Source organism: Apium graveolens, chromosome 11, assembly GCF_009905375.1.
Source record: "Apium graveolens cultivar Ventura chromosome 11, ASM990537v1, whole genome shotgun sequence".
NCBI classification, from domain to species: domain Eukaryota; kingdom Viridiplantae; phylum Streptophyta; class Magnoliopsida; order Apiales; family Apiaceae; genus Apium; species Apium graveolens.
The window spans coordinates 200,109,324-200,136,434 of NC_133657.1; the positions used below are offsets into that span (position 1 = coordinate 200,109,324).

The 27,111-nt window shown below is 35.2% G+C and overlaps 1 protein-coding gene across 1 annotated transcript; it reads right to left on the minus strand.

Moving 5' to 3' along the window:
• Positions 1 to 1,604: 1,604 nt before the first annotated feature.
• Positions 1,605 to 25,900, minus strand: LOC141696490 (uncharacterized). The gene is made up of 3 exons (XM_074500624.1): positions 25,814 to 25,900; positions 2,380 to 2,783; positions 1,605 to 2,301 (listed from the first exon to the last, which is right to left on the minus strand). Exons 1-3 carry the CDS (start codon positions 25,898 to 25,900, stop codon positions 1,605 to 1,607), a joined length of 1,188 nt encoding a protein of 395 aa, XP_074356725.1.
• Between the last annotated feature and the right edge of the window lie 1,211 nt (positions 25,901 to 27,111).

Consider the following 27,111-nt stretch of genomic DNA (forward strand, 5'->3'; position numbering starts at 1 on the left):
ATTATCTTATAATCACATATCGATATCACACATTGGAGAACATGTAATCACACATAATATGGCACGTTACACAATAAATACAGAACAACACATAGTCACTTACAGACACGTACACAAAAAAATAATACAGAGCAATGAAATGTTACTTACAAAACACATAGGCAAACAAATAATACGAAGCAACGAATAGTTACTTACATAACACATAAGAAAACAAGTAATACGGAGCAACGAATAGTTACTTACAAAACATATAAGCAAAAAAATAATACGGAGCAACGAATAGTTACTTACAAAACACATAAGCAAACAAGTAATACGGAGCAATGAATAGCTACTTACAAAATACGTAGGCAAAATAAATAATATAGAGCAACGAAAAGTTACTTGCATAATACATATCAAACAAATAATACAGAGTAACGAAAAGTTAATTGTCACGCAAATAGATAATTCATATCAGAACACATATTGAATCAATTATAACTCATCAAACACGAAACATCTAAAATCTTGAATATTTCCACGATTCCAGTTCTGCCTAGATCTTTATTTAGCAATTTTAACCCTCTAAACGATGTTTTATTGGAAAACTCAAAACACGAAAGTTGTAGAGAACAAAAAGATCTTTTCGAAAAGTCTAAAATCAATGAATTCTGACTTACGATGAATTAACTACGAATTTTACAAGACTGTTGATTTTATGTAGAAAAGCCTTACGAATTTTGACAACTAAAAACGAGGAAGACGAATGTGGTGTATTTATAAAGATACAATACCATATTCCTTAACCTACGAGTTATCCATATTAGAGTCTGATCCAAATTTTAGGCTCATTAGTCTAAACCAATTTTAAATCCTAGTCCTTATCTAATTTTAATCCTTTTCATTATATTATTCTATTATTATTATTTTTCTAAAATTTACAGGATATTACACCAGCTTTCTTAGCTTTCTTACTCGGACAGTCCTTACTCCAATGACCAACCTATCCACAAGATCAACATGGTTTATTTGCCTTTATTTCCCAGTTCAAAAGCCCCATAATGAAAAAGCATAGTTTTCGAAGAGAACAAAAACGTAAGTCTTGGATTAGTACCCCGTTATGCTGATGATATTAAAAAAATAAAAGAGAAAACATAACTGGAACACTTAGACTAAAACGGAGGTTAAAAAATCGTTTTCTTGTTTTTTAAAAAGTTAAACGCGGTATAAAAATCGTTTAAATGATCGATAATAAACATTTTTCTTTTTTTTAAAAAATAATAAAAATGTAAAACGGGGATTCGAGAAACATTTTTGAAGAATATTTTAGACACAAAACAGAACACGATGTGCTGTTTGAGCGTAAATGTTATTTAAAGAACCATTTTGCCTGATGAACTTCAGCAGCCTCTATTCTTTTCACCACCTACTAGATTTTTTTTAATTTTTTACTAAAATACATCAAAACATTATAAAAGAACTCATTTTTTTAGGAATTAAACCATATAATTAAATTGACAATAACATAACACACAAATACATTAAAATAATTAATAAAAATCTTCAAATTCAATACATTTTTTAGGCAACATTATTCCTAAACAAATCACTAAAACAACTCATTTTTTCCCCTTAGGTGCTTGAAAATCCATCGCATTTTGATATCTTGTCGACTTCCTTCTTCCTTTCTTTTTCTCAACATCTTTATCATGGATCACGGTTGGAAATTTAATACCCGTCGGCCAACGAGAATCTCCTTTGCTCAGAATGGGTTTGAAAACACCATTGTAAACCATCGATACATTCTCTAACCTATATATTTCGTCAACCAACAATTCATGACTCAATTTCAAATGCACGCAACATGCTATAACATGAGAACAAGGAATACGATACGTTTGCCATTTTCCACAAGAATACAAGTACTCGTGAATCCTAACGGTATGTTTATTCCCCCCCCCCTTTTGGTCAACTTTCCTAGTGACTACTTCAAACAACAAAGAATTTCGATCATAAACTTTAACATTATGACCCCTAGCACGCACAATGGACCGACTTAACCTCTTGCTTGCATAATTAGTAAACAATCGACCTTTAGATAATTCGGTTGCAGTTTCCAAACGCCTTTCATCAAAATACTCAATCGTCTTCAAAAACAGTGCTCTAACCAATGAACTAATCGGGAGCTTTCTAGCATCAAGGATCGCGTTGTTCCAACTTTCCGCATGGTTGGTGCTCATCATGCCAAAACGTTTCCCTCCATCATATGCTAAAGACCATTTACTTAATGGTTTATCCTCAAACCATTCCGCCGTCCTAGGCTCCACAATCAATAATTGTTCCCAAAAAAATTCAAACTTCTTCTCTTGCACCTAAGAATCCAACTCAACTAACCTATTTTTCAATCCCTTTCTCCTATGTGCAGTACAAAAATTTGTAGCCAAGTGTCTAATGCAAAATCTATGATGGTCAAGGGGCTCGCACCATCCTGTCTGTTGCGTAGCAACAATAATACCAGCATGTCTATCAGAAATGACACAAATCCCATATCTCCTACCTTCCACAAATCTCCTCAATCTGTCCATGAACCACCCCCAACTAGAAACATTCTGAGATTCGACAATGGCAAATGCAAGTGGAAGAATATGACTAAACTCATCCACTGCCACAACACTCAATAGTACACCCGGATATGGACCGCATAAGTGAGTCCCATCTATATGTATGACATACATACAATGCTCAAATCCATCAATGCATGGTTTGAAAGCCCAGAAGAGTCTCTTTAATGTCACTTCCTGTTCCAAATAAAGACATAGTATATACTCGTTAACTACAAAACATTACATAAATATGGAAAAGCATTTAAAAATCTATACGATACTAGTATAAAAAGATAGAATACCTGTAACGCCCCCAAATCCGGGGTCAGAGGATTTGGTCGTCACTATGAAATCTCAATCCAAATTAACCTGTTAAATCAATAAATGAATGCCAGCGGAAGATATTTATCATAAATGACCCAAACTAATCCAAGATCTTTTAAGGTTACAGTTCTAGAAACAAGATATCCAAATTCCACAAATAAATTTTTCACTTTCTTTTAAAACTCTTTTCAACAGTTCTCAATCTTAAAACTTAACCTGCTAGTATAACTTCGAAAAGAAGTATACTAGGCCCAACTATAAAATACACAACTATAATATAATATAATATAAACAACTTTATACAACAGAACTTACACCAGTTCGCAAACCCTGGACCAACCACCTTCAAAAAGCTTCTCCTTTGCTTCCTCGAATTACGCAGCTAAACAGCGCAAGTTAATCCTCACTGGAGGTTAAATTGAAAAACAGGCAAGTATGAGCGAAAAAAATGCTCAGCAAGATCATTATAATGTATATATGGTCTTTTTGATATATAACCGACATCTGCATCATAGCAGAACATTTAAAAATCATAATTGCTGAATTAGAAAATTTATTAAAGAATCGGATAGTTGTTTCTCACTGTATTCAAAACTCTTTTGATATTTTTGAGCAAAAGGCTTCAGCAATCCTTTGAATCTTGACAAGGATAAAACTCGTAAAACAGTGTTTACATAAATATCGTAAACAACAATAACACGAAACAATGATCATGGAATGAATCATAAACTTTATTCAAAACCGAACTCTTAAAGTTAAGACTTATTTTGTTGTTCAGTTATCCATAAAACAACGTTCAAGAAATTCCTAACAATTCAGTATCCATCATTATCGACTAAGTTTCCATAGACTTAGCCTGCTAAACCAGCCTGATAAGGACAGGTTGAATAATTAAGAAGATCCCAATTCATTCAAGATTGTAATTATCACTGAGCAACTAATGCTGCAGCAACAATCTGAACTTCGAATTCATTTATAAACCCTGTAATTTTCCGAAACTAAGTGATAAGAAAGAATAACTTTAATCCAAAACAGTACAATTGATAAATCATTTATTCTATGAATATCAAAAATGATATGATAATTTAGATTGGGATCATTCTCCGACGGACGTACTATCACATGCTGATCAGCCCGTATGATAGCACAAGGTCATGATTCGTAGAAACGTGACCCCAAAAACACGAGTACTCAAACAAAATGCAATATACCTGCCTGTGGCAAAATTGTGTCATAATATTCCATATGGTACTTAGAAATAGCCCTCCACTGGACTGTCCGTCCCGGTCACTTACACAATTATGATCTAATCTTAAAACCTTTTATTGAGAAGGGGTCATAATAATCGACACCCGAAATAATTTTATTCCCCCATTTACTTGGGCAGAAATATTCGCAACCAAATCACTTTTCTCAAAATCCAAAATATTTATAAATCCAGTAGGTTGATAAGTAAAATCACTTAGCTATTCTGAACATAGAATAGCAGAAGAATACTTGCATAAACAGAATTACTTAATTCAGCGATATGTAAAACATTTATCTATTCAGAACTGAGAATAGGGAAAGCAATACTTGCATAAGAAGATTTAAAATAAATATCACTTGAACAATAAGTGATGATAGGGATACTTGCATAATATGAATTGAAATAAACATCACTTGAACGATAAGTGAAGTCAGGGGTACTTGCCTTTGGGTTTTAGCAGTTAGTCACACTCGAAATGACGCATCTATTCTGACATTCTGTCTTAAAATATCATCATCCTGCTTTTCAACACTTCACCGATATGCTGCTCCTGCGATTGCAAGACACCAGATATCCAATGCCATTCCATCTCATTCTTTATCCAACACCCTGTCCTGATCACTCGAACGATCCGTATCTATAATTAAAAGATATAACTTTAATCGTCTAAATGATAATAACTCGATGAACTGCGCGTCAAAAGCCTATCATCTACCCATACGATAGCTCACATATAATTAAAACAGACACACACAGGACTCTTGATCCACATACACACATAATTCACATAACACGTAAACACATAACTCACGTATCACATAATTCATATCACATATGACTCGGTTCGTCAAAATATTTGACTTGGTACGTTTAAAACTGAAATCGGGTTAATAACAGTATTTATCGATCAAAAATCGACTCAGAAAGATTCAAAAATCAAACGGCCTTTCAATACAAAAGAAATTAGGTCTCAAAAGTATTTTTATTGAAATCGGAATATTTTTCTGAGTCTAGAGGCGTTCGTTTTGTATTAAACGGATAAACGGTTTATTTATAAAAATATCTTGTCCTACACGTAATTAGGTTTAGTAAAATTTAATTATATAACCTCGTTCGACGTCTCCGATAATAGTAGGTTACGTTTCCGTATTTTCGGAATTAATTTACCGAAAATCGGGCAGCATCTCCTTTGTTTATCGGCCTACCCGTCGAAAAACTCGACGTCAAATCACAACAACAAACAATCCAACAATTCATTCCACCAATACAACCAAACTCCATTTCATAAATCTCAATCACCGATTCAAACTAATTAATTATTATTATTACATCTTATATTTATACTCATATTTATTTATTTATTTTAAAATATTATGTTAGGTCACACTTTCACTGTAGAGGGGGTGAATACAGTGTTTATCACAATCAAATCGAACTTCAAGAACTTATGTAACAGAAAACAAACTTTATTTAAACAATAAACTCTGTTACAATCTGGAACTGTTATCTCTCAGTGATGAACAAAATATCACGAGAGCTGCTAGAGTTATACTAAATAATATTCTCGATAATGATAACACATATAGTGTAAACTCTATTTCTGTGTTTATATACTACACAGTTACAAGATATTCGCTAATTGATATGGAATATAATTCTGCTTCCTAAAATATATCAATCAGATATCTTCTATTCCAAGTATTCCATTCTTCACGGAATTCCTTCTTCATGCATATCTCTTCTTATGTTTATCTTGATCTTCTTAACTTTAATCAGCTACTGTCCTTATCTGATCGTCCTTCAGCACTTAAGTTCTGATATCTATCTCCTGATAACATAAGTACTGATATCCCTTAAGTTCTGACTTCCAGTATAAGTACTGATCAGTTAAGTACTGATTTGTTCTGTTCAAATAAGATCTGAAATCTAAACATAAAACATATTAGCCATGACATTATCAAATATATCTAACAATCTCCCCCAACTTGTAAATTAACAAAATATACAAGTTTAACAGATATTTGATGATGTCAAAAACATTAAGTACAAATGCATGAGAAATAGACAAGATAACTACAACTTACAGTCCTTCAAGTTTTTACCAATTCAACTTCTGATAACAACTTCAATCTGTATAAATATCAGAATTTAAGCAGTTGTAGATCTTCGACTTGGCTTCATCATTTTCTGATCTCTCTGATGTCAGGAGTTGTTCTGAGATAATTCTTCAACAAACATTTCTCAGCATATCTGAGTTCATCAATCATTCTCCGTTTGACATCTTTAAGCTCTGCAGTATCTTCATCAGCTTGAAATATTGCAGCTCTGAGATCATTAATCTTTGCTTTTCTCAACTCCCGATCTAGTCTTATGACATAAGCTTTATTAGACTCTAGATTGAATTCAAGCCCCTTAATACCAAGATATGTTCTGATCTGTGCAGTATTAGGCTTCATATCAACAATATCACCATTGTGATTTCTGTACTTTGGAACATATCTGCTGTCAGACTTAACAGAATAAAGTCTTTTCTGTCTCTGAATCTGTTCCTTTAAGTAGTTTGCAGCAGTCTCTGTTATTCTGTCATCCACTTGAAGTAAGAACAATACATGCTCCAATTCTTCAAAATACTTCAACGGAATGGCATTTTGTCTTATATGATAAACCCTACCATCTGTCATGAAATACAACATGATGTATTCTTTCAAGTAGGTATGGTAAACCATCTGTACAGATTCTAGTTGATTCAATCTTTCAGGAGTTGCTCCAATACCTGGTTCACACAAGGAAGTTGGATCATCAGTAGTGTTGTGTACTCTTCTTTCATCAGCACTTCCCAATCCAGTTTTATCTCTAGCTTCCTTTCCAGTAACTACTCTTGCTTCAAAACCACTTGAAGTAGTCTTCAAAGATTGAGTCTGTTTTGCTTTAGTGAATCCTGGTAGGAGTGTTTTAGATTTATTTTCTGATATCAAGTTAACTTGAGCACTGTCAGAGGTTACTTGCTTCTTCTGAATATCAGAACTTACAATTTCTTGACTCTGAACAACTTGAGCCATGTCAGAGGTTGTTTTAAGAACTTTTCTTGAAGTCAGAGCAAGATTATCTTTTCCATCAGTAATTTCTTCTTCCTCAGGAGGTACATAAGGCTTGATAGGTTCACCAACCTTTTCTTTACCCTTGGATCTTGGATCTATCTGTGGTTGTGATCTAGCCAAAGTTTCTTCAGTATGTATCCTTTCTTTGATCACAATGCCTTTAGGTTTTGGAAGTAACTTTTTACCAGAAGCTTCAGATTTAGATATGACTTTCTCTGATTTAAGTCTGGCTTCTTCTTCCTTTAAACTTTCCAAGTCCATCCCTGGATTTTCTTGAAGAAATAACTGTCTTGACATTTCCTCATCAAGATCTAGAAGTTCATCAGAACTTATCCTTTTACCAGCAGCAGAACTTATTCTTTTCCCAGTATCAGAACTTGTTCTGTGACTAGCTTGTCTTGATGTAAACCTTCTACCTTGACTATGACCACTACCCATTCCAGAGTTTCCTTGGTCATCTTTTCCATCATCCTTTCCTTGCAGTGACTTGTTGGTTTTGCATTTGGACTTAATTACCTTCTCCCCCTTTTTGGCATCAGCAGGTAATAAAAGAGAGATAAGTAGTTCCACTGAGGTCTGGATTTCAGTAAGTTGCGATTGCTGAGAAGCTTGATTTGTCAGAATTTGATCAATCTGAGCTTGTTGCTTCTCTTGAGTTTTCTCAATATAAGCAACCCTGTCAATGGTAGGTTGGAAGAACTTTTTCTTATCAAGTTTCCAAACTTGTTCCTGTTTAATAAAGTTCTCCTGAATCTTGTGTAGCTCTGCATGAGTATTGGAATGAAGACCTTGTAGATGTTTAGTACTCAATGCAGTGACTCTAAGCTGGGTTTTAAAATCATCAGAATTTAACATTTCATCAGCTTTAGTCAAGTGCTCAGCAAGATGTAAAGCATTTGGAACACATGAAACTGAGTTCCATTCCTTAGTCCACTCCTGACCTGCAGGAGTTTCACTCCAAGGTACTGGTGCATCCCTGATAACAAACTCCTTTAGCAGTTCAGACTTAGGAAGAGTCAATGGAGGAGTATGTCCTGAAGGACCTGCTGCATCAGCATCTACAGTTGTAGCAGCTTCACCAGTATCTCCAACATTTGCAGCATCAGAACTTAAAGAATCAGTATCTTCTGATAAGACAACTGTGTGAGTAGCAATGGAGGCTTCAACATCCTCTAATTGCTGATCGGATACTAGGTTCTGATCAACAGCCATATCCTGATGCTCACCTAAAATCTGATCATCATCTTGATGCAGAGAAGGTGATAGTGATAACTCTGGAGTTTGAACAGCATCAGTAACAGGTGTTGTGGAAGGATTATTTGTTGTTGGAGCTTCTAACAAAAGTATTTCAGGCACAACCAAGTTCTGAATATCAATTTCAGCACTTGTGCCTGGATCAACAAGAGATATAGAAGGTGAATTAGCCTTGTCAGATTCAGGTTCCTGAGATTGAGTTGACGGAGAAGAAGTGACTGGAGCAAATTCCTTGTCTTGCGAGATCAGAGATTCCTGATCCCCTTCCTTAGCTGCTTCCTCCTCATCATCTGAAACTGGCCTCTGTGCCCTCTGTTTCTTGTACTTCCTTGTTGATGTGGATTCCTTGGGAGTTGCAGGAACCGTCATACGTCTAAGCCTCTTGAGAAGCCTAGAACCCCCAATTGCAGAATCCTTCTGAGAAGTTGCCTTCTCAGCTTCATATATCATAGGTTCTGAAGATGGAATCTGATCCTCAGAATCTGATTCATCTCTCAAAGTAATCCTCCGCTTCTTCTGAGATGTTTGAGGAACAGTCTTTGTTCTCTTTGGCTTAGAGGATGTAGGCTTCACAGTAGGTGCTGAAGAAGAAGGTTGAGCATTCTGTGAAGTGGAGAGATAGGATTTGAGATAAGTTCTGAAGGTAGGTTGAGTAGAATGAGAGGTAGGGACTGAGGTTGATGGATTTTGGTTATGGTGAGTTGGTTGAACATTTGAGTAAACAGATTTGTAAGTAGCTGGATCAGCATTTACCAGAATCTGTTTCACAGACTGAGGAATCTGTAATTGTCTCACCAGTGATTTCTTTGTGTCAGCATTTATCAGGTCGTTAAAGTACCTTTTTGCAACCTTAAAAGGTGGGGTTTGAGTGCTGACTAACTGGGGTTCAGCAGTACAATACGTATAAATAAGTTGACAGAATCTAGCAAAATAAACAACATCTCGATCCTCTGTCATCCTATCCCCAATAAAACCAATTATTCCAGTTGCAAAATCAAAATGAGTTTGATGGATAATAGCATACCCGATGTGCTGACTTAGAATTGGGATGGCATCAAAATTTGAACACTTGTTGCCAAAGGTCTTGGTGATGCAATCGAAGAAGAAACTCCATTCTCTTCTGATATTAGCCCGTTTCAATTGTCCAAGTTTCGTCAGACTCTTTTCATATCCCAATTCAGCCATTAACTCCCGAAGGGCTGAGTCCTCTGGAACTGAGAAAGTACAATCCTCTGGAAGATGTAAAGCCCTGCGTACTGTACCAGGAGTGACTACAAAAGATGAATCACCCACTTGGAAAATAATATTGGGAGTTCCACGGTTACCACCATCATCAAAAACGCCAGTCCTCCAGAACCTCAGAACTTGTTGACTTGAAAAGAATTCAGGCTGAGTTAAGGCGTACCCAACCTCACTATGTGCAAGAAGATCTTGCACAAAATGCAATTCAGATGGAGCTTCAGTATGATCAAGAATTGCAGCATAGTTGTTTGGAACGAACTTTGCTCCATCAATGATTAAATCCTTTGGTGCCATGTGAAAAAAAAAATATTGAAATTCAAGTATGCCTGTTAGGTGTTTGAGATAATATCTGTATGAAAACAACGGAAATAGTAAAGTGAAAGAGAGTAAAAGTAAGAAGAGAGATAGAAGATGAAGAAATTAAAAAGATGAAAGAAATCTTCTCTCTGCTGTACTTATACAAAAAAATGTTACCGTTGGACACCTGTCAGACATGCAGTAATAACGGATAGTTACTGGGCTCGAGAAAACAGTAATCATGACTTACCAATTTGCCGAGTTTCAAGGAAAAAAAACTGTTCCTTTTATCAAGGGAAACAATTCAAATTTTAACCCGTTATCACTGATTGGATTGTTTTTCACTGCAACATTAATATTCTGAAAATGAATCATGTTAAAAATGACCGAGATAATTTCTATGAATAAGTGCTGACGGAGAATCAGAACTTAAATAAAAACAAAATTTAAATGGTCATCAGAATATCAAGCAGGATTTATCAACACAAGATAAAATAACTCAGAGACAAAATCTTGAAGTAAAGACAGTTTTCATTAATATATCAAGTCAATACATATATGAAATAGAAATTACATCAATACAAGATTTTCCCTAAGCTTCTAATCCTAACATCAACAGTTTTAGTCCTAGCTAAGAAGCCTGACAAAGCTGAGGATGAAGAAGAACATGAAGAAGACGAGATTAAGTCATCTTCCTCTTCCTATCTTCGACAAACAAGATAGCGAGTCGAATGATTCGCTCTTGCTGACGGATAGCTTCCCGCCTTTCCTCCTCCAGGCGCTCCAGATGGCGATGATAATCCATCTCGAAGAATAGAAGGTGAGCCAGCACCTCCTGTGGGACAGAGTCCCAGATCTCCTCAGGAATGGCTGTTATATGCCACTCCTGCCGCCACTCAGCACAACTGAGTTCCATTGTGAAGGTTTGTGTGTTCAAAAACATGTTGAATCGAACCATTTTGTTTTTGACAGAAGAAGGAGGATAAGTGTGTGAGAAGAATGTGATGGAAAGACTGATGTGAAGTGGGTGTATATATAGGCAAGAGAATGCCAAGAGACGCAAAGAAATTGAATGCTGACAGGTAGAAGTAATTCTACCTCGTCTCCCTAGACTTTGAAAAAGAATAACAGTCATTGGAAAAGGAATGTGCACATGTAACAAGAGTGATCTGTTCAAGGACGAGTGCCATTATGTTTTAACCATAGACTATTAATCTTCCACTTCAACATTTCGAAATTAATCTGAGACTGTTACCAAATTTTATTCACAGATAAGTCAAGTAAAGGGTTAGACTGAAAAATCAGAACTTAGACCTATACCAGAACTTAACAGTCATCAGAACATAATGTCTTAACTCGAACAAGGGATATCTATCTTAGTAAATACTCATACAAGTTCTTAGTTATGAACGTCAGAACTTAATCATCAGAACGTGGAACTAGAACTTGTCCTCAGAATTTGTGCAGAAGTGACACAATGACTGTTTATCTAAAATAACATAGACCACCACAGAAATTTCATCATTCATATGGAGTGATGTGTGTGTGCATTAAGCTAAATAACAGACAAAGAGTAAAGTCTGATCTACTTCAGTACATCGTAGAAATAAGTCATAATTAAAATTTTGCTAAAGAGCTGTCATTATCCTGAAACCTACTGATAAATGAGTTCATGCATGAGTCCACCTCTACTGTTTTTGTGCTAATTTTATGCATCTTTTGAAATTCTATTTTACAGAGGCTTCTCAGTGTAAGTGAGTCACGACTGTTTATTAGAATTTATGCTATTATCAGAGTATTTCTCCAGTAATCATAGAGTGTGAAAAGTCACCAAGAAAAATATTTTGCTTTTCTAATGCATATTTACTTAATACCAGCAATGCACTTGGGTCGTCCCATTCACATTTTTACTCTAGATCTCAAAGGAGTACCTGATATTATTCTTTGATTCTTTTTCTTTTTCTTTTGATAAGTGAGGTTTATCAGCACTTAGTACATTCAGCAGTTTTACTAGAATCAGAACTTAAACAGATGAGTAGCATTATTCTAATTTGTGACTTAGTAATAAGATATACAAAGTAAACTTAACTAAGCTCAGTTATCAGAATTTGCTTGTGTCATAAGATTTCCACAGAAATAATTACTTCTTTCATGGGATCATTTGTTTATTGAAGACTAGTAGGTCAGTATCTAGCACAGTTATCCTCATGGGATTAAATAGTTACTGAAACAGACATATCACTTATCAGAGTTTAGAAACATATATCAGACAACAGTCAGTACTTAAAGACATTTATCAATTAATGCACAGAATATACAAAGAGATTAATTCTGTAAATACTGATCATAAAGTCTGATAACATAGAACAAGTTTAAGCAGATTTAGAGAAAGAACCTGAAATCATTCCAAGTTCATTTACCAATTTTGAAAAGGTAGCTTCACACAGTGGTTTTGTGAAGATATCTGCTACTTGTTGATCTGTGGGAACAAAATGCAATTCCACTGTACCTTCATCCACATGTTCCCTGATGAAATGGTACCTGATGCTGATGTGCTTTGTCATAGAGTGTTGAACTGGATTACCTGTCATAGCAATAGCACTTTGATTATCACAGTAAATAGGGATTTTGAAATATGTTAACCCATAATCCAGTAACTGATTCTTCATCCAGAGAATCTGTGCACAGCAGCTTCCTGCAGCAATATACTCTGCTTCTGCAGTTGATGTGGAAATTGACTTTTGTTTCTTGCTATACCAAGAAACCAACCTGCCTCCAAGAAATTGGCAGCTTCCACTTGTGCTTTTCCTGTCAATTTTGCAACCTGCAAAATCTGCATCTGAGTAACCTATTAATTTAAAATCTGATTCTCTAGGATACCATAATCCTAGATCAGCTGTTCCTTTAAGATACTTAAAGATTCTTTTTACAGCTGTTAAGTGAGGTTCTCTTGGATCTGCTTGAAATCTTGCACAAAGACAGGTAGCAAACATGATATCTGGTCTACTAGCAGTTAGATAGAGAAGTGAGCCAATCATACCTCTGTAATCAGTAATATCTACTGAATTACCAGTATCCTTATCCAGTTTTGTTGCAGTGGCCATGGGAGTGGATGCACTTGAACAGTCTTGCATTCCAAATTTCTTCAGCAAGTTTCTGGTATACTTAGATTGACAAATAAAAGTTCCTTCTTCAGTCTGCTTGACTTGAAGGCCCAGAAAATAACTAAGTTCTCCCATCATACTCATCTGATATCTTGACTGCATTAGGTTGGCAAACTTTTTGCAAAGTTTGTCATTTGGAGACCCAAAAATAATATCATCAACATAAATCTGGATCAGAAGTAAGTCCTTGCCATGATTGAGATAGAACAATGTTTTGTCAATAGTTCCTCTGTTGAATCCACTTTCCAGAAGAAACTGAGCTAAAGTCTCATACCATGCTCTTGGAGCTTGCTTAAGTCCATAAAGTGCTTTATCAAGCCTGTAGACATAATCTGGATGTTTGGAATCTACAAAGCCTGGAGGTTGTTCAACATATACTTCCTCTTCCAATTCTCCATTGAGAAAAGCACTTTTCACATCCATTTGAAAGACAGTAAACTTTTTGTGAGCAGCATAAGCCATGAATATCCTTATGGCTTCTAACCTAGCAACTGGAGCAAATGTTTCATCATAGTCAATTCCCTCCTGTTGAGAATATCCTTTTGCAACCAGCCTTGCCTTGTTCCTTACAATTATGCCATCACTGTCAGTTTTGTTTCTGAATACCCACTTTGTACCAACAACCGATCTATTCTTGGGTCTTGGCACTAAGGTCCAGACTTTGTTTCTTTCAAATTCATTCAACTCTTCCTGCATTGCTTGCACCCAATCAGCATCTTGAAGAGCTTCTTCCACTTTCTTTGGCTCAGACTGAGAGAGAAAAGAATTGTAAAGACATTCATTCGAAGTACCTGTTCTAGTTCTGACACCTGCCTCAGGATTTCCAATTATTAAATCAGGTGTATGTGATTTTGTCCACTTCCTTGCAGATGGAAGATTTTCTCTAGAACTGGATGCTCCCCCATGATTCATGCTGTCTTCGGTTTCATTTTCTGATGCTCCCCCTGAAATTATGCTCTCTGAGTTGGATCCTTCAGTATTTAGATTTTCAGCACTGTCAGTACTTGGCTTATCAGAACTTGACGAATCAGAATTTGAAGAGCCAGATGTATGTTCTGATGCTTCTTGAGATGTGATAATATCTTGAGTATGCTCCCCCTGCATTGGTGCATCTTCCTTTGACGTAGTCACCACAGTTTCAATAACATCAGAGTTTAATCCATCAGAATTTACAGTATCAGGACTTAGACTGTCAGGACTTGAGATATCAGAATATGAATCTTCATTTTCAAATCTCAGCTTATCATGATCAATGCAATCTTCAAGTCCAGTGATCTTCTTGTCATCAAAAGAGACATTGATAGATTCCATGACCACTTTTGTTCTCAAATTATAGACTCTGAAGGCTTTTGTAGAAAGTGGATATCCTACAAAGATTCCCTCATCAGCTTTTAGATCAAACTTGGATAGCTGTTCAGGATGAGTCTTGAGAACAAAACATTTACATCCAAATACATGAAAGTATATGAGATTTGGCTTCTTGTTCTTCACCATCTCATATGGTGTTTTTCCATGCTTGTTAATGAGTGTTGCATTTTGAGTAAAACAAGCAGTCTGCACAGCTTCAGCCCAGAAATAGGTTGGAAGCTTTGCTTCTTCAAGCATTGTTCGTGCAGCTTCAATTAGAGTTCTATTCTTCCTTTCAACAACTCCATTTTGCTGTGGAGTTCCAGGAGCAGAAAATTCTTGCTTTATTCCATGATTGTTGCAGAACTCTTCCATTATCAAATTCTTGAATTCAGTGCCATTATCACTCCTCAAAATTTTCACAGAATCTTTGATCAATTTATCCAGATGTTTGACATGATCAATCAGGATAGATGCAGTTTCACTTTTTGTGTGCAAGAAATACACCCATGTGTATCTGGTGAACTCATCTACTATGACCAACGCATATTTCTTCTTTGCAATAGACATGACATTCACTGGACCAAATAGATCAACATGAAGTAGATAATAAGGCTCAAGAATTGATGATTCAGTCTTGCTCTTGAATGAAGATTTTCTTTGTTTAGCCTTCTGACATGAGTCACAAAGACCATCAGGAACAAACACTGATTTTGGCAGTCCTCTCACAAGATCTTTCTTGATCAGTTCATTTATCTTGTTGAAGTTTAAATGAGAGAGTTTCTTGTGCCAATTCCAGCTTTCTTCAGTTGAGGCTCTACTCACTAAACAGATTGCAGAACCATCAGAACTTGTTGAAAGCTTAGCTTCATAAATGTTACCACGCCTGAATCCCTTTAGAACAATTTTTCCTTTAGATTTACTAACTATTTCACAATGTTCTGCAAAGAAATCAACATGATAACCTCTGTCACAGATTTGACTTATACTCAGTAAGTTGTGTTTAAGTCCTGAGACTAGAGCTACATCTTTAATGATGACATTCCCAAGATTGATATTGCCATATCCCAAAGTTTTTCCAATGTTGCCATCTCCATAAGAAACACTTGGGCCAGCTTTCTCCACAAAGTCTGATAGCAGGGCCTTATTTCCAGTCATGTGTCCTGAACATCCACTGTCCAGAACTAAAATATTTTTCCTGTTGCCCTGCAATCAAAAAGACCACTAATTATTAGTTTTAAGGACCCAGACTTGCTTGGATCCTTTGGCCTTTTTAGGTTTGTTAACATTTGCAGCGGATTTAACATCAGATTTTATGTTAACAGTTTTCTTATCAGAACTTATACTAGAAGGAACAACAGAAACTTTCTTTAAAGAAGGTTTTATTTGATAATAATCATAGTACAAACTATGATATTCCTTACAAGTATAAATGGAATGCCATAAACTACCACAATGAAAACAAGGATTTTGTGGTTTGTATCTAACAGACTGACTCTTAACTCCTGACTTTGTAGATAAGGAGTTAATATTCTTATTCTTCCTGCAAAAAGAAGCCAGATGGTTAGAACTTCCACAGTTATAACATGCTTTCCTAGGAGCATCAGGAATAGATTTATAGTTATTGCTTTTATTCACACCTTCCTTTCCATTCCTGTTTTTCCTAGGTGATTTTACCTTGTTTGCATTCTTAACATCTTTCAGCTTATGCTTAAGCTGCTTCTTTGTCATTAAGCCTATGTTAACTTCAGCTGTCTTTTCCTGTTTTAGTTTGTCAGAAGCTAATTCCTTTTTAACTTCTGATTTCTCAGTTTCGGATTTTTCAGTTACAAACTTAACAGGTTTTAACTTCGGCTTTTGCTTATCAACAGGCTTAATTTCTTCAGTTCCTTTTTCATTATTTTCTTCATAACCTAAGCCCTCTTTCCAGTTTCCACTGCTCAGCAAATTTTGAGTTGTTTTGCCAGAGTTAGTCCAAGTTCTGATAATCTCTTTCTCCTTTTCTAACTCAGTTTTTAGAGATTCATTCATTTTTAGCACTTCATCCCTAACATAAAAAGCATCATCTCTATCCTTCTGAGTTTGATGAAACATGACTAACTCTTTTTCTAAGAAATTGTTTCTTTTCTTAAAAGCAAGATTTTCAGAAGTTAATCTTTCACATGTTAAAGTTTGATCTCTATAACTAACAAACATGGTTTTAAGATATCTTCTCAACTCATTAATATCATCAGTATGAAAAGCATAAGTAGTCTGAGGTACCTTTGTTTCAGCAGTTTCAGAACTGCTCTCAGAACTTGATTTTTCAGCATTTGCCATCAATGCATAGTTCTCCTCACTTTCAGAGTCTGAGGTGTCTGTCCAGCTTTTCTGCTTTGTGACAAGAGCTTTGCCTTTGTCATTCTTGGTCTTCTTGCACTCAGGAGATATGTGGCCTTTCTCACCACAATTATAACATTTAACATTAGCATAATCTCCTTTGTCAGACTTTCCTCCTTTTCCTTCAGATCTTCTGAAATTCTTCTTATCAGAACTTATGCCTTTCCTGGAAAACTTCTTTCCCTTCCTGAACTTCCTGTATGCAATCTTTGTGATTCCTTTCACCATAAGAGCACACAGCTTCATCATCTCCTCATCAGCATCAGTTTCAGGCAAGCTTTCAGAATCTGAGTCATCATCACTCTCAGAACTTGATGACTCAGTATCAGATTTTATGATAAGAGCTTTACCCTTATCTTTCTTTGAGGAAGATGGTTTGGGGGATTCCTCTTCAACCTTGAGAGCAACTGTCCTTGACTTTCCTCCTTTTCTCTTGCTTCTTTGTTCCATCTCAAGTTCATGAGTCTTGAGCATTCCATAGATTTCATCAAGAGTTGTTTCATCAAGATTGTAGTTGTCTCTTATTGTTGTTGCCTTCAAATCCCAACATTCAGGAAGAGCTAACAGGAATTTGAGATTTGTATCTTCAAGATCATACTCCTTATTAACCAATGACAAGTCATTCAAGAGTTTGACAAATCTTTCATACACATCAGTCAATGACTCATTAGTCCTAGAGTCAAAGTGTTCATACTCTTGAGTGAGTATTGTCTTCCTGTTCTTCTTAACTGTTTCAGTTCCTTGACACCTTGTCTCCAGTGCATCCCATATCTCCTTAGCAGTCTTGCAGTTGATTACCCTGTTTGACATTACATTATCAATGGCACTATGCAATAAGTGACGTACCTTGGCATCCTTAGCAATAGATGCTATATCTTCAGCAGTGTAATCATTCTTTTCCTTTGGTACGGTCATTGCTGCTTCACCTGGAACTACAACAGCGAGCTTGGTAGGTTTGTGAGGCCCTTCCCTGATTCTATCAAGGTATTCTGGATCTGTTGCTTCCAGAAACATGGTCATCCTTACCTTCCATATGGGATATTCAGATGGTCTCAATATGGGAACTCTGATAGTCTCATATCGACTCTGAATTGATGTCTTTGATGATTCCTCAGTTTTGGTAGGCTTAGTTGGAGTTTCTGTGTCAGACATGACTGTGTTTGGATCTTTAACTGTATGTGTGTTAACAGATAGCTCTGATACCACTTGTTAGGTCACACTTTCACTGTAGAGGGGGTGAATACAGTGTTTATCACAATCAAATCGAACTTCAAGAACTTATGTAACAGAAAACAAACTTTATTTAAACAATAAACTCTGTTACAATCTGGAACTGTTATCTCTCAGTGATGAACAAAATATCACGAGAGCTGCTAGAGTTATACTAAATAATATTCTCGATAATGATAACACATATAGTGTAAACTCTATTTCTGTGTTTATATACTACACAGTTACAAGATATTCGCTAATTGATATGGAATATAATTCTGCTTCCTAAAATATATCAATCAGATATCTTCTATTCCAAGTATTCCATTCTTCACGGAATTCCTTCTTCATGCATATCTCTTCTTATGTTTATCTTGATCTTCTTAACTTTAATCAGCTACTGTCCTTATCTGATCGTCCTTCAGCACTTAAGTTCTGATATCTATCTCCTGATAACATAAGTACTGATATCCCTTAAGTTCTGACTTCCAGTATAAGTACTGATCAGTTAAGTACTGATTTGTTCTGTTCAAATAAGATCTGAAATCTAAACATAAAACATATTAGCCATGACATTATCAAATATATCTAACATATTAGGACTCATAATTATATCATCACCGTCCACCGTCCGCTCCTCGAAATTCATCGCGGACGGCGACAAAATTTGACGGGTACCCGATTAATTCTCGGGTTTCCAACGCGAAATTCCGCCGATTATTAAAATCATTTTCCCGCATGAATGATTTATTATTTCACGAACTAATCAACAATTCCTGCTGAATTAAAATTAAATTTCAGAAATAATCGATATTACAACGGACAACAAAAACAAGACCAACACATCACTGCACAATTTACACATGCCACACGCGTGTGTAAATCACGCAAACCCACTGCACAGGCCACCTCGCCGGAAAACCGGCGGTAACCCGGCAAAAACGAAAACTCAGGCCAACACAGCATTAATTTCTTACTACTCAGGCACATGTACACACAGATATGCGTGTATATATGTGCTTCAGGTAACCAAACGGACAGGAAAACGGGGACGAGGCCGGAAAATAGAGGGGCCAGACTTACCGGAAAATGGAACAGAACACGGACGGCGAAAGAATTAAGGAGGAGGGGAGAAAAGGAGAAAAGAGAGAAGAGAGAGATTGTGAGAGAGATGGTAAAGAGGAGTTGAGAGAGTTCGAGAGATCAAGTGAAAAAGAGGGATGAAGATGACTGTGGTTATCTATCCCCAATATTCTATATATTATTATATTACCAAAAACACAGTTGTATGCCACATATCTAATTATATGAGAAAATATAACACGTATTCCCTTCCATCCAGTCCAATTCTGTTCCGCAACCCGCATTTTAACGAACCAGGATGTGTGCAAACAAAACTCGAACAATTACTGAAATAATTCTAAAATTCTCGGAATATATGGAAACTGATAAAATAAAATTTTCATAATTTTTAAAATATTTTTGAAGTGCAACTCGTATCCGCATTTCACAAATAGCGAACCAAACTATACTCAAAACAAGTTCAGAAAATCACGAGAATAGTCTTAAAATGTTACAAATATCCTGAAGTTTATAAAAACATAAATTTTGAAATTTTAAAATACTTTTTTAAATGCAATTTATACCTGCTTTTAATAATTAAACGATTCAACGCGCGGGTAAAATTAATCCCAAAAATAATTATTGTAATTATAAAGTTATAAAAATAATTTTCAAGATAATTTAAATATTTATGAAATTAAATTTTCAATAAAAGTAGTTTTAAAGATAAAAACAAAATGATACGACTCAGTAATTAATAATACAATAATCCTCAATCACAACTGAGTCCCACACGATTAATATTACATATAACACATAGTAGACAGAATATCCATCCAATCCCTAATATTACTAAACGAACTCAATTTACCGATATCAATAAAATGATCGGTTTTCAAATAAACTTTTGAAAATAATACATTTAAGTAAATATTTTTAGAAATTAACAAGGATCAATATAACACTTAACAATTAATACATTACCATATAATAACACCAACTCGTCAAACAAGAATAAAATATCCACCATTTTATTCTTTCTAAATCATAAAAGCACTTATATATATATTTAAATAATAATTATAATAATTCTAAAAATACGGGATATTACAATCTACCCCCCTTATATGGATTCCGTCCATGAAATCAGCAGAAGAGAGCACTAGGGATATTCTAGCCAACTTCCCAATCTTGCATATGTAACTTTTGTTAAAATTTACAATTAAAACTTGGAGTCTTTGTATAACATAATGATCACGGGAGCTTCTCTCCTTACTATCGTTCCTTCCACATATCCTTTGACCAATTCGCCAATAGAATCGCTTTTACTGATTGCGAGAAAGAAGAATAGAGAGAAAGACACAGAGAAAGAAAAGAAAGAGAGAGAGATAGATAGAGAAAGAAGTAAAGAAACATAATGACTTCGGTATATGCCACTGATATTATAACCGCATCACAGTCCACTGTTGCTAGTGGTAATCCCATCACATAACCCTGCTTTGACTTGACTAGGATACTCAGCTTAACTTGATTGACATACCTTCGAATATTTGGAATGATAAAATCATGGAATTTCAAAAAAAAAAGAATTTGATGTCATAACGGGACCAAAATCTGAATTTGAGAAAAAGTATTATTGAAATAAAAGAATAACTGAGAGATCAATATGATCAAACGAACTTGGTATTGCGTGCCCAAAGTAAGACACTACTAAAGGTTGTCAACCTTCATGTATTCACAACACACACAAGTGATGGCGTCCCATCCAACTCCTATCACACAGACAGGTATACCTTGTGTCCCCTTATAGATAGGGTTGTTCATCTCAGTCAGAATGAAAGAACATAAAAGGAATTCAAACTCAAATGAATAAAACTGAAAAGATTTCAAAGCTGATATTTCTGGAGAAGAATGAAATCCAAAGAACAAAAATTATGACATAAAATGATTAAACGAGTGTTAGGGAATATATTCTTCTAACAGATACCTCTTTTGAGAGAGGTCAAAAGAAGTTATGGAGAGAGAAGGTATTGCCAAGGTCTTAATATTTATCTTCTATTTGAACTCTTCTGTTAAGTCGTCATCCACTTCTAGACACTTCTTCACGTTCCAAGGATAACGATAATCTCCATCGTCGGCGAATTGTAGTCTCGGAAGATTCCACAGTAGAATTTTGCAGCTTCCCGGAGTTCCATCCAGCTGAACACAACCATCTCGAACGAATGCGCCTATCTTAACTTACTCGTTGGTACTATATCCAATAGTCCAACATGAACTCGATATGAGCTCAAGCGTCCTCACATAACTATACACACTCCTACACACTCTCGTTTCTAGTTTACTATAACCTCAGCTCTGATACCAACCTTTAACGCCCCCAAATCCGGGGTCAGAGGATTTGGTCGTCACTATGAAATCTCAATCCAAATTAACCTGTTAAATCAATAAATGAATGCCAACGGAAGATATTTATCATAAATGACCCCAAACTAATCCAAGATCTTTTAAGGTTACAGTTCTAGAAACAAGATATCCAAATTCCACAAATAAATTTTTCACTTTCTTTTAAAACTCTTTTCAACAGTTCTCAATCTCAAAACTTAACCCGCTAGTATAACTTCGAAAAGAAGTATACTAGGCCCAACTATAAAATACACAACTATAATATAATATAATATAATATAAACAACTTTATACAACAGAACTTACACCAGTTCGCAAACCCTGGACCAACCACCTTCAAAAAGCTTCTCCTTTGCTTCCTCGAATTACGCAGCTAAACAGCGCAAGTTAATCCTCACTGGAGGTTAAATTGAAAAACAGGCAAGTATCAGCGAAAAAAATGCTCAGCAAGATCATTATAATATATATATGGTCTTTTTGATATAAAACTGACATTTGCATCATAGCAGAACATTTAAAAATCATAAATGCTGAATTAGAAAATTTATTAAAGAATCGGATAGTTGTTTCTCACTGTATTCAAAACTCTTTTGATATTTTTGAGCAAAAGGCTTCAGCAATCCTTTAAATCTTGACGAGGATAAAACTCGTAAAACAGTGTTTACATAAATATCGTAAACAACAATAACACGAAACAATGATCATGGAATGAATCATAAACTTTATTCAAAACCGAACTCTTGAAGTTAAGACTTATTTTGTTGTTCAGCTATCCATAAAACAACATTCAAGAAATTCCTAACAATTCAGTATCCATCATTATCGACTAAGTTTCCATAGACTTAGCCTGCTAAACCAGCCTGATAAGGACGGGTTGAATAATTAAGAAGATCCCAATTCATTCAAGATTCTAATTATCACTGAGCAACTAATGCTGCAGCAACAATCTGAACTTCGAATTCATTTATAAACCCTGTAATTTTCCGAAACTGAGTGATAAAAAAGAATAACTTTAATCCAAAATAGTACAATTGATAAATCATTTATTCTATGAATATCAAAAATGATATGATAATTTAGATTGGGATCATTCTCCGATGGACGTACTATCACATGCTGATCAACCCGTGTGATAGCACAAGGTCATGATTCGTAGAAACGTGACCCCAAAAACACGAGTACTCAAAGAAAAGGAAATATACCTGCCTGTGGCAAAATTGTGTCATAATATTCCATATGGCACTTAGAAATAGCCCTCCGCTGGACCGTCCGTCCCGGTCACTTACGCAATTATGATCCAATCTTAAAACCTTTTATTGAGAAGGGGTCATAATAATCGACACCCGAAATAATTTTATTCCCCCATTTACTTGGGCAGGAATATTCGCAACCAAATCACTTTTCTCAAAATCCAAAACATTTATAAATCCAGTAGGTTGATAAGTAAAATCACTTAGCTATTCTGAACATAGAATAGCAGAAGAATACTTGCATAAACAAAATTATTTAATTCAGCGATATGTAAAACATTTATATATTCAGAACTGAGAATAGGGAAAGCAATACTTTCATAAGAAGATTTAAAATAAATATCACTTGAACAATAAGTGATGATAGGGATACTTGCATAATATGAATTGAAATAAACATCACTTGAACGATAAGTGAAGTCAGGGGTACTTGCCTTTGGGTTTTAGCAGTTAGTCACACTCGAAATGACGCATCTATTCTGACATTCTGTCTTAAAATATCATCATCCTGCTTTTCAACACTTCACCGATATGCTGCTCCTGCGATTGCTAGACACCAGATATCCAATGCCATTCCATCTCATTCTGTATCCAACACCCTGTCCTGATCACTCGAACGATCCGCATCTATAATTAAAAGATATAACTTTAATCGTCTAAATGATAATAACTCGATGAACTGCGCGTCAAAAGCCTATCGTCTACCCATACGATAGCTCACATATAATTAAAACAGACACACACAGGACTCTTGATCCACATACACACATAATTCACATAACACGTAAACACATAACTCAGCGTATCACATAATTCATATCACATATGACTCGGTTCGTCAAAACATTTGACTCAGTATGTTTAAAACTGAAATTGGGTTAATAACAGTATTTATCGATCAAAAATAGACTCAGAAAGATTCAAAAATCAAACGGCCTTTCAATACAAAAGAAATTAGGTCTCAAAAGTATTTTTATTGAAATCAGAATATTTTTCTGAGTCTAGAGGCGTTCGTTTTGTATTAAACGGATAAACGGTTTATTTATAAAAATATCTTGTCCCAACACGTAATTAGGTTTTGTAAAATTTAATTATATAGCCTCGTTCGACGTCTCCGATAATAGTAGGCTTCGTTTTCGTATTTTCGGAATTAATTTAACGAAAATCGGGCAGCGTCTCCTTTGTTTATCGGCCTACCCGTCGAAGAACTCGACGTCAAATCACAACAACAAACAATCCAACAATTCATTCCACCAACACAACCAAACTCCATTTCATAAATCCCAATCACCGATTCAAACTAATTAATTATTATTATTACATCTTATATTTATACTCGTATTTATTTATTTATTTTAAAATATTAGGACTCAGAATTATATCATCACCATCCACCGTCCGCTCATCGAAATTCATCGCGGACGGCGACAAAATTTCACGGGTACCCGATTAATTCTCGGGTTTCCAACGCGAAATTCCGCCGATTATTAAAATCATTTTCCCGCACGAATGATTTATTATTTCACGAACTAATCAACAATTCCTGTAGAATTAAAAATTAAATTTCAGAAATAATCGATATTACAACGGACAACAAAAACAAGACCAACACATCACTGCACAATTTACACATGCCACACGCGTGTGTAAATCACGCAAACCCACTGCACAGGCCCCCTCGCCGGAAAACCGGCGGTAACACGGAAAAAACGAAAACTCAGGCCAACACAACATTATTTCTTACTACTCAGGCACATGTACACACAGATATGCGTGTATATATGTGCTTCAGGTAACCAAACGGACAGGAAAACGGGGACGAGGCCGGAAAATAGAGGGGCCAGACTTACCGGAAAATGGAACAGAACACGGACGGCGAAAGAATTAAGGAGGAGGGGAGAAAAGGAGAAAAGAGAGAAGAGAGAGATTGCAAGAGAGATGGGAAAGAGGAGTTGAGAGAGTTCGAGAGATCGAGTGAAAAAGAGGGTTGAAGATGATTGTGGTTATCTATCCCCAATATTCTATATATTATTATATTACCAAAAACACAGCTGTATGCCACTTATCTAATTATATGAGAAAATATAACACATATTTCCTTCCATCCAGTCCAATTCTGTTCCGCAACCCGCATTTTAACGAACCAGGTTGTGTGCAAACAAAATTCGAACAATTACTGAAATAATTCTAAAATTCTCGGAATATATGGAAACTGATAAAATAAAATTTTCATAATTTTTAAAACATTTTTGAAGTGCAACTCGTATCCGCATTTCACAAATAGCGAACCAAACTATACTCAAAACAAGTTCAGAAAATTACGAGATAGTCTTAAAATGTTACAAATATCCCGAAGTTTATAAAAACATAAATTTTGAAATTTTAAAATACTTTTTTAAATGCAATTTATACCCGCTTTTAACAATTAAACGATTCAACGCGCGGGTAAAATTAATCCCAAAAATAATTATTGTAATTATAAAGTTATAAAAATAATTTTCAAGATAATTTAAATATTTGTGAAATTAAATTTTCAATAAAATTAGTTTAAAAGATAAAAACAAAATGATACGACTCAGTAATTAATAATACAATAATCCTCAATCACAACTGAGTCCCACACGATTAATATTACATATAACACATAGTTGACAGAATATCCATCCAATCCCTAATATTACTAAACGAACTCAATTTACCGATATCAATAAAATGATCGGTTTTTAAATAAACTTTTGAAAATAATACATTTAAGTAAATATTTTTAGAAATTAACAAGGATCGATATAACACTTAACAATTAACACATTACCATATAATAACACCAACTCGTCAAACAGGAATAAAATATCCACCATTTTATTCCTTCTAAATCATAAAAGCACATATATATATATTCAAATAATAATTATAATAATTCTAAAAATACGGGATATTACAATACCTCTAAGCTCCCACGATCTTCCATCTTATCCTCCTTAAAAACCCAATCAACATTGGTTCCCACATCAAAATATTGTAACGCTTCCATCAAAAAAGGGAGGTCATATTATCCTTCCCAAGATCCATGTTCCTCATCCATTGCTAGATTTTTGGCATCTCTAATCTTCTTTCTTCCCGGTTGGTAACCAAAAATACTTTTCATCGTGGCCATCAACACTTTTTCCTTAACCGTGGGATTGACTACGATTTGATCCTTAACTAGTTCAAGAATATCATGAGATGTCAAATTAGGATGGTCTTGAGTAACGGTGGTGCGCAAACATGTGTGTGGTCCCGAAGTTTCCATAATTTGAAATTTCCCAAGTGATTTTCGCAACCTAGCAAACCACAATGCAATACACATCACTTGATCTAACCATCTTAATCTCTTGATGATTCCGGATATGAAAATCTCTAACCGTATGCATCAACACTTTTTTTGAGTCGAATATCATCCCCTCCCTCAACTTCATTGGCTACAATGTCTCCTCCTGTGTAATAAAAGCCGACTCAACAACATCATATGCATCCAATCCTCTACTACTAACCGTATCACCACCAATATACATACTACTAATAGTTTGACAATCAAAACCCCTACTACCACTCCTCTCGGAAACTCTCGAACTAGTTTCCACAACGCTCGAACTTGTTTCAATCAATGCACAAGTTGAAATTTTTTGTAAATAAATTTCAGTAAAGAAAGGAGGTTCATTCAAAACAATAATTCCGAACATCATCTCAACATCATCATCATCATCAACCCGAATAATACCAAATTTCATATCATTGAAATTTTTCCACCGATGACACAACTTAAAATCATACAAACTCCTATCAATTTTCAATTTCAAAAATAATACCTTGCGCAAATTATTGAAATTCATACTAGAATCGAGTCTTACTTGCTTAGAAACCGGTTTATCATATACGTAACCCTCTAATTGAGTTTGTCGTATATTACCATTGGTATAAATCCACGCAATCACTGTAACCAATTGTGCTCCAGATCCCGAACCCGAAGCCATTAATAAATCTGTAAGAATTTTAATAAATATTTATATAAAATTTTTTATCTTGATATTTGAAATTTAGGTTTTCAAAGTGAGAAGCAGGAGACCGTTGTGTTTGCAAAGTGAGAGACACAACAATTGTGTTTGTAAAGTGAGAGACAGTTGTGTGCGTCTGTTAGGTGTTGTTACAAATAAGAAGGCAAAACGGAACTTCGTCCTCCATTTCTGCCATTTATTTTTTTAATTA

Bases quoted from the DNA above. Each gene is read 5' to 3' on its own strand.
- LOC141696490 (XM_074500624.1), bottom strand. From the start codon at position 25,900: ATGGAAGCGTTACAATATTTTGATGTGGGAACCAATGTTGATTGGGTT. The intron at 2,784-25,813 runs GTATTGTAATAT...TATTTGGAACAG, and splicing joins AAGATCGTGGGAGCTTAGAG to GAAGTGACATTAAAGAGACT. The intron at 2,302-2,379 runs GTTAGTTGAGTT...TGTGGAGCCTAG, and splicing joins AGAAAGGGATTGAAAAATAG to GACGGCGGAATGGTTTGAGG.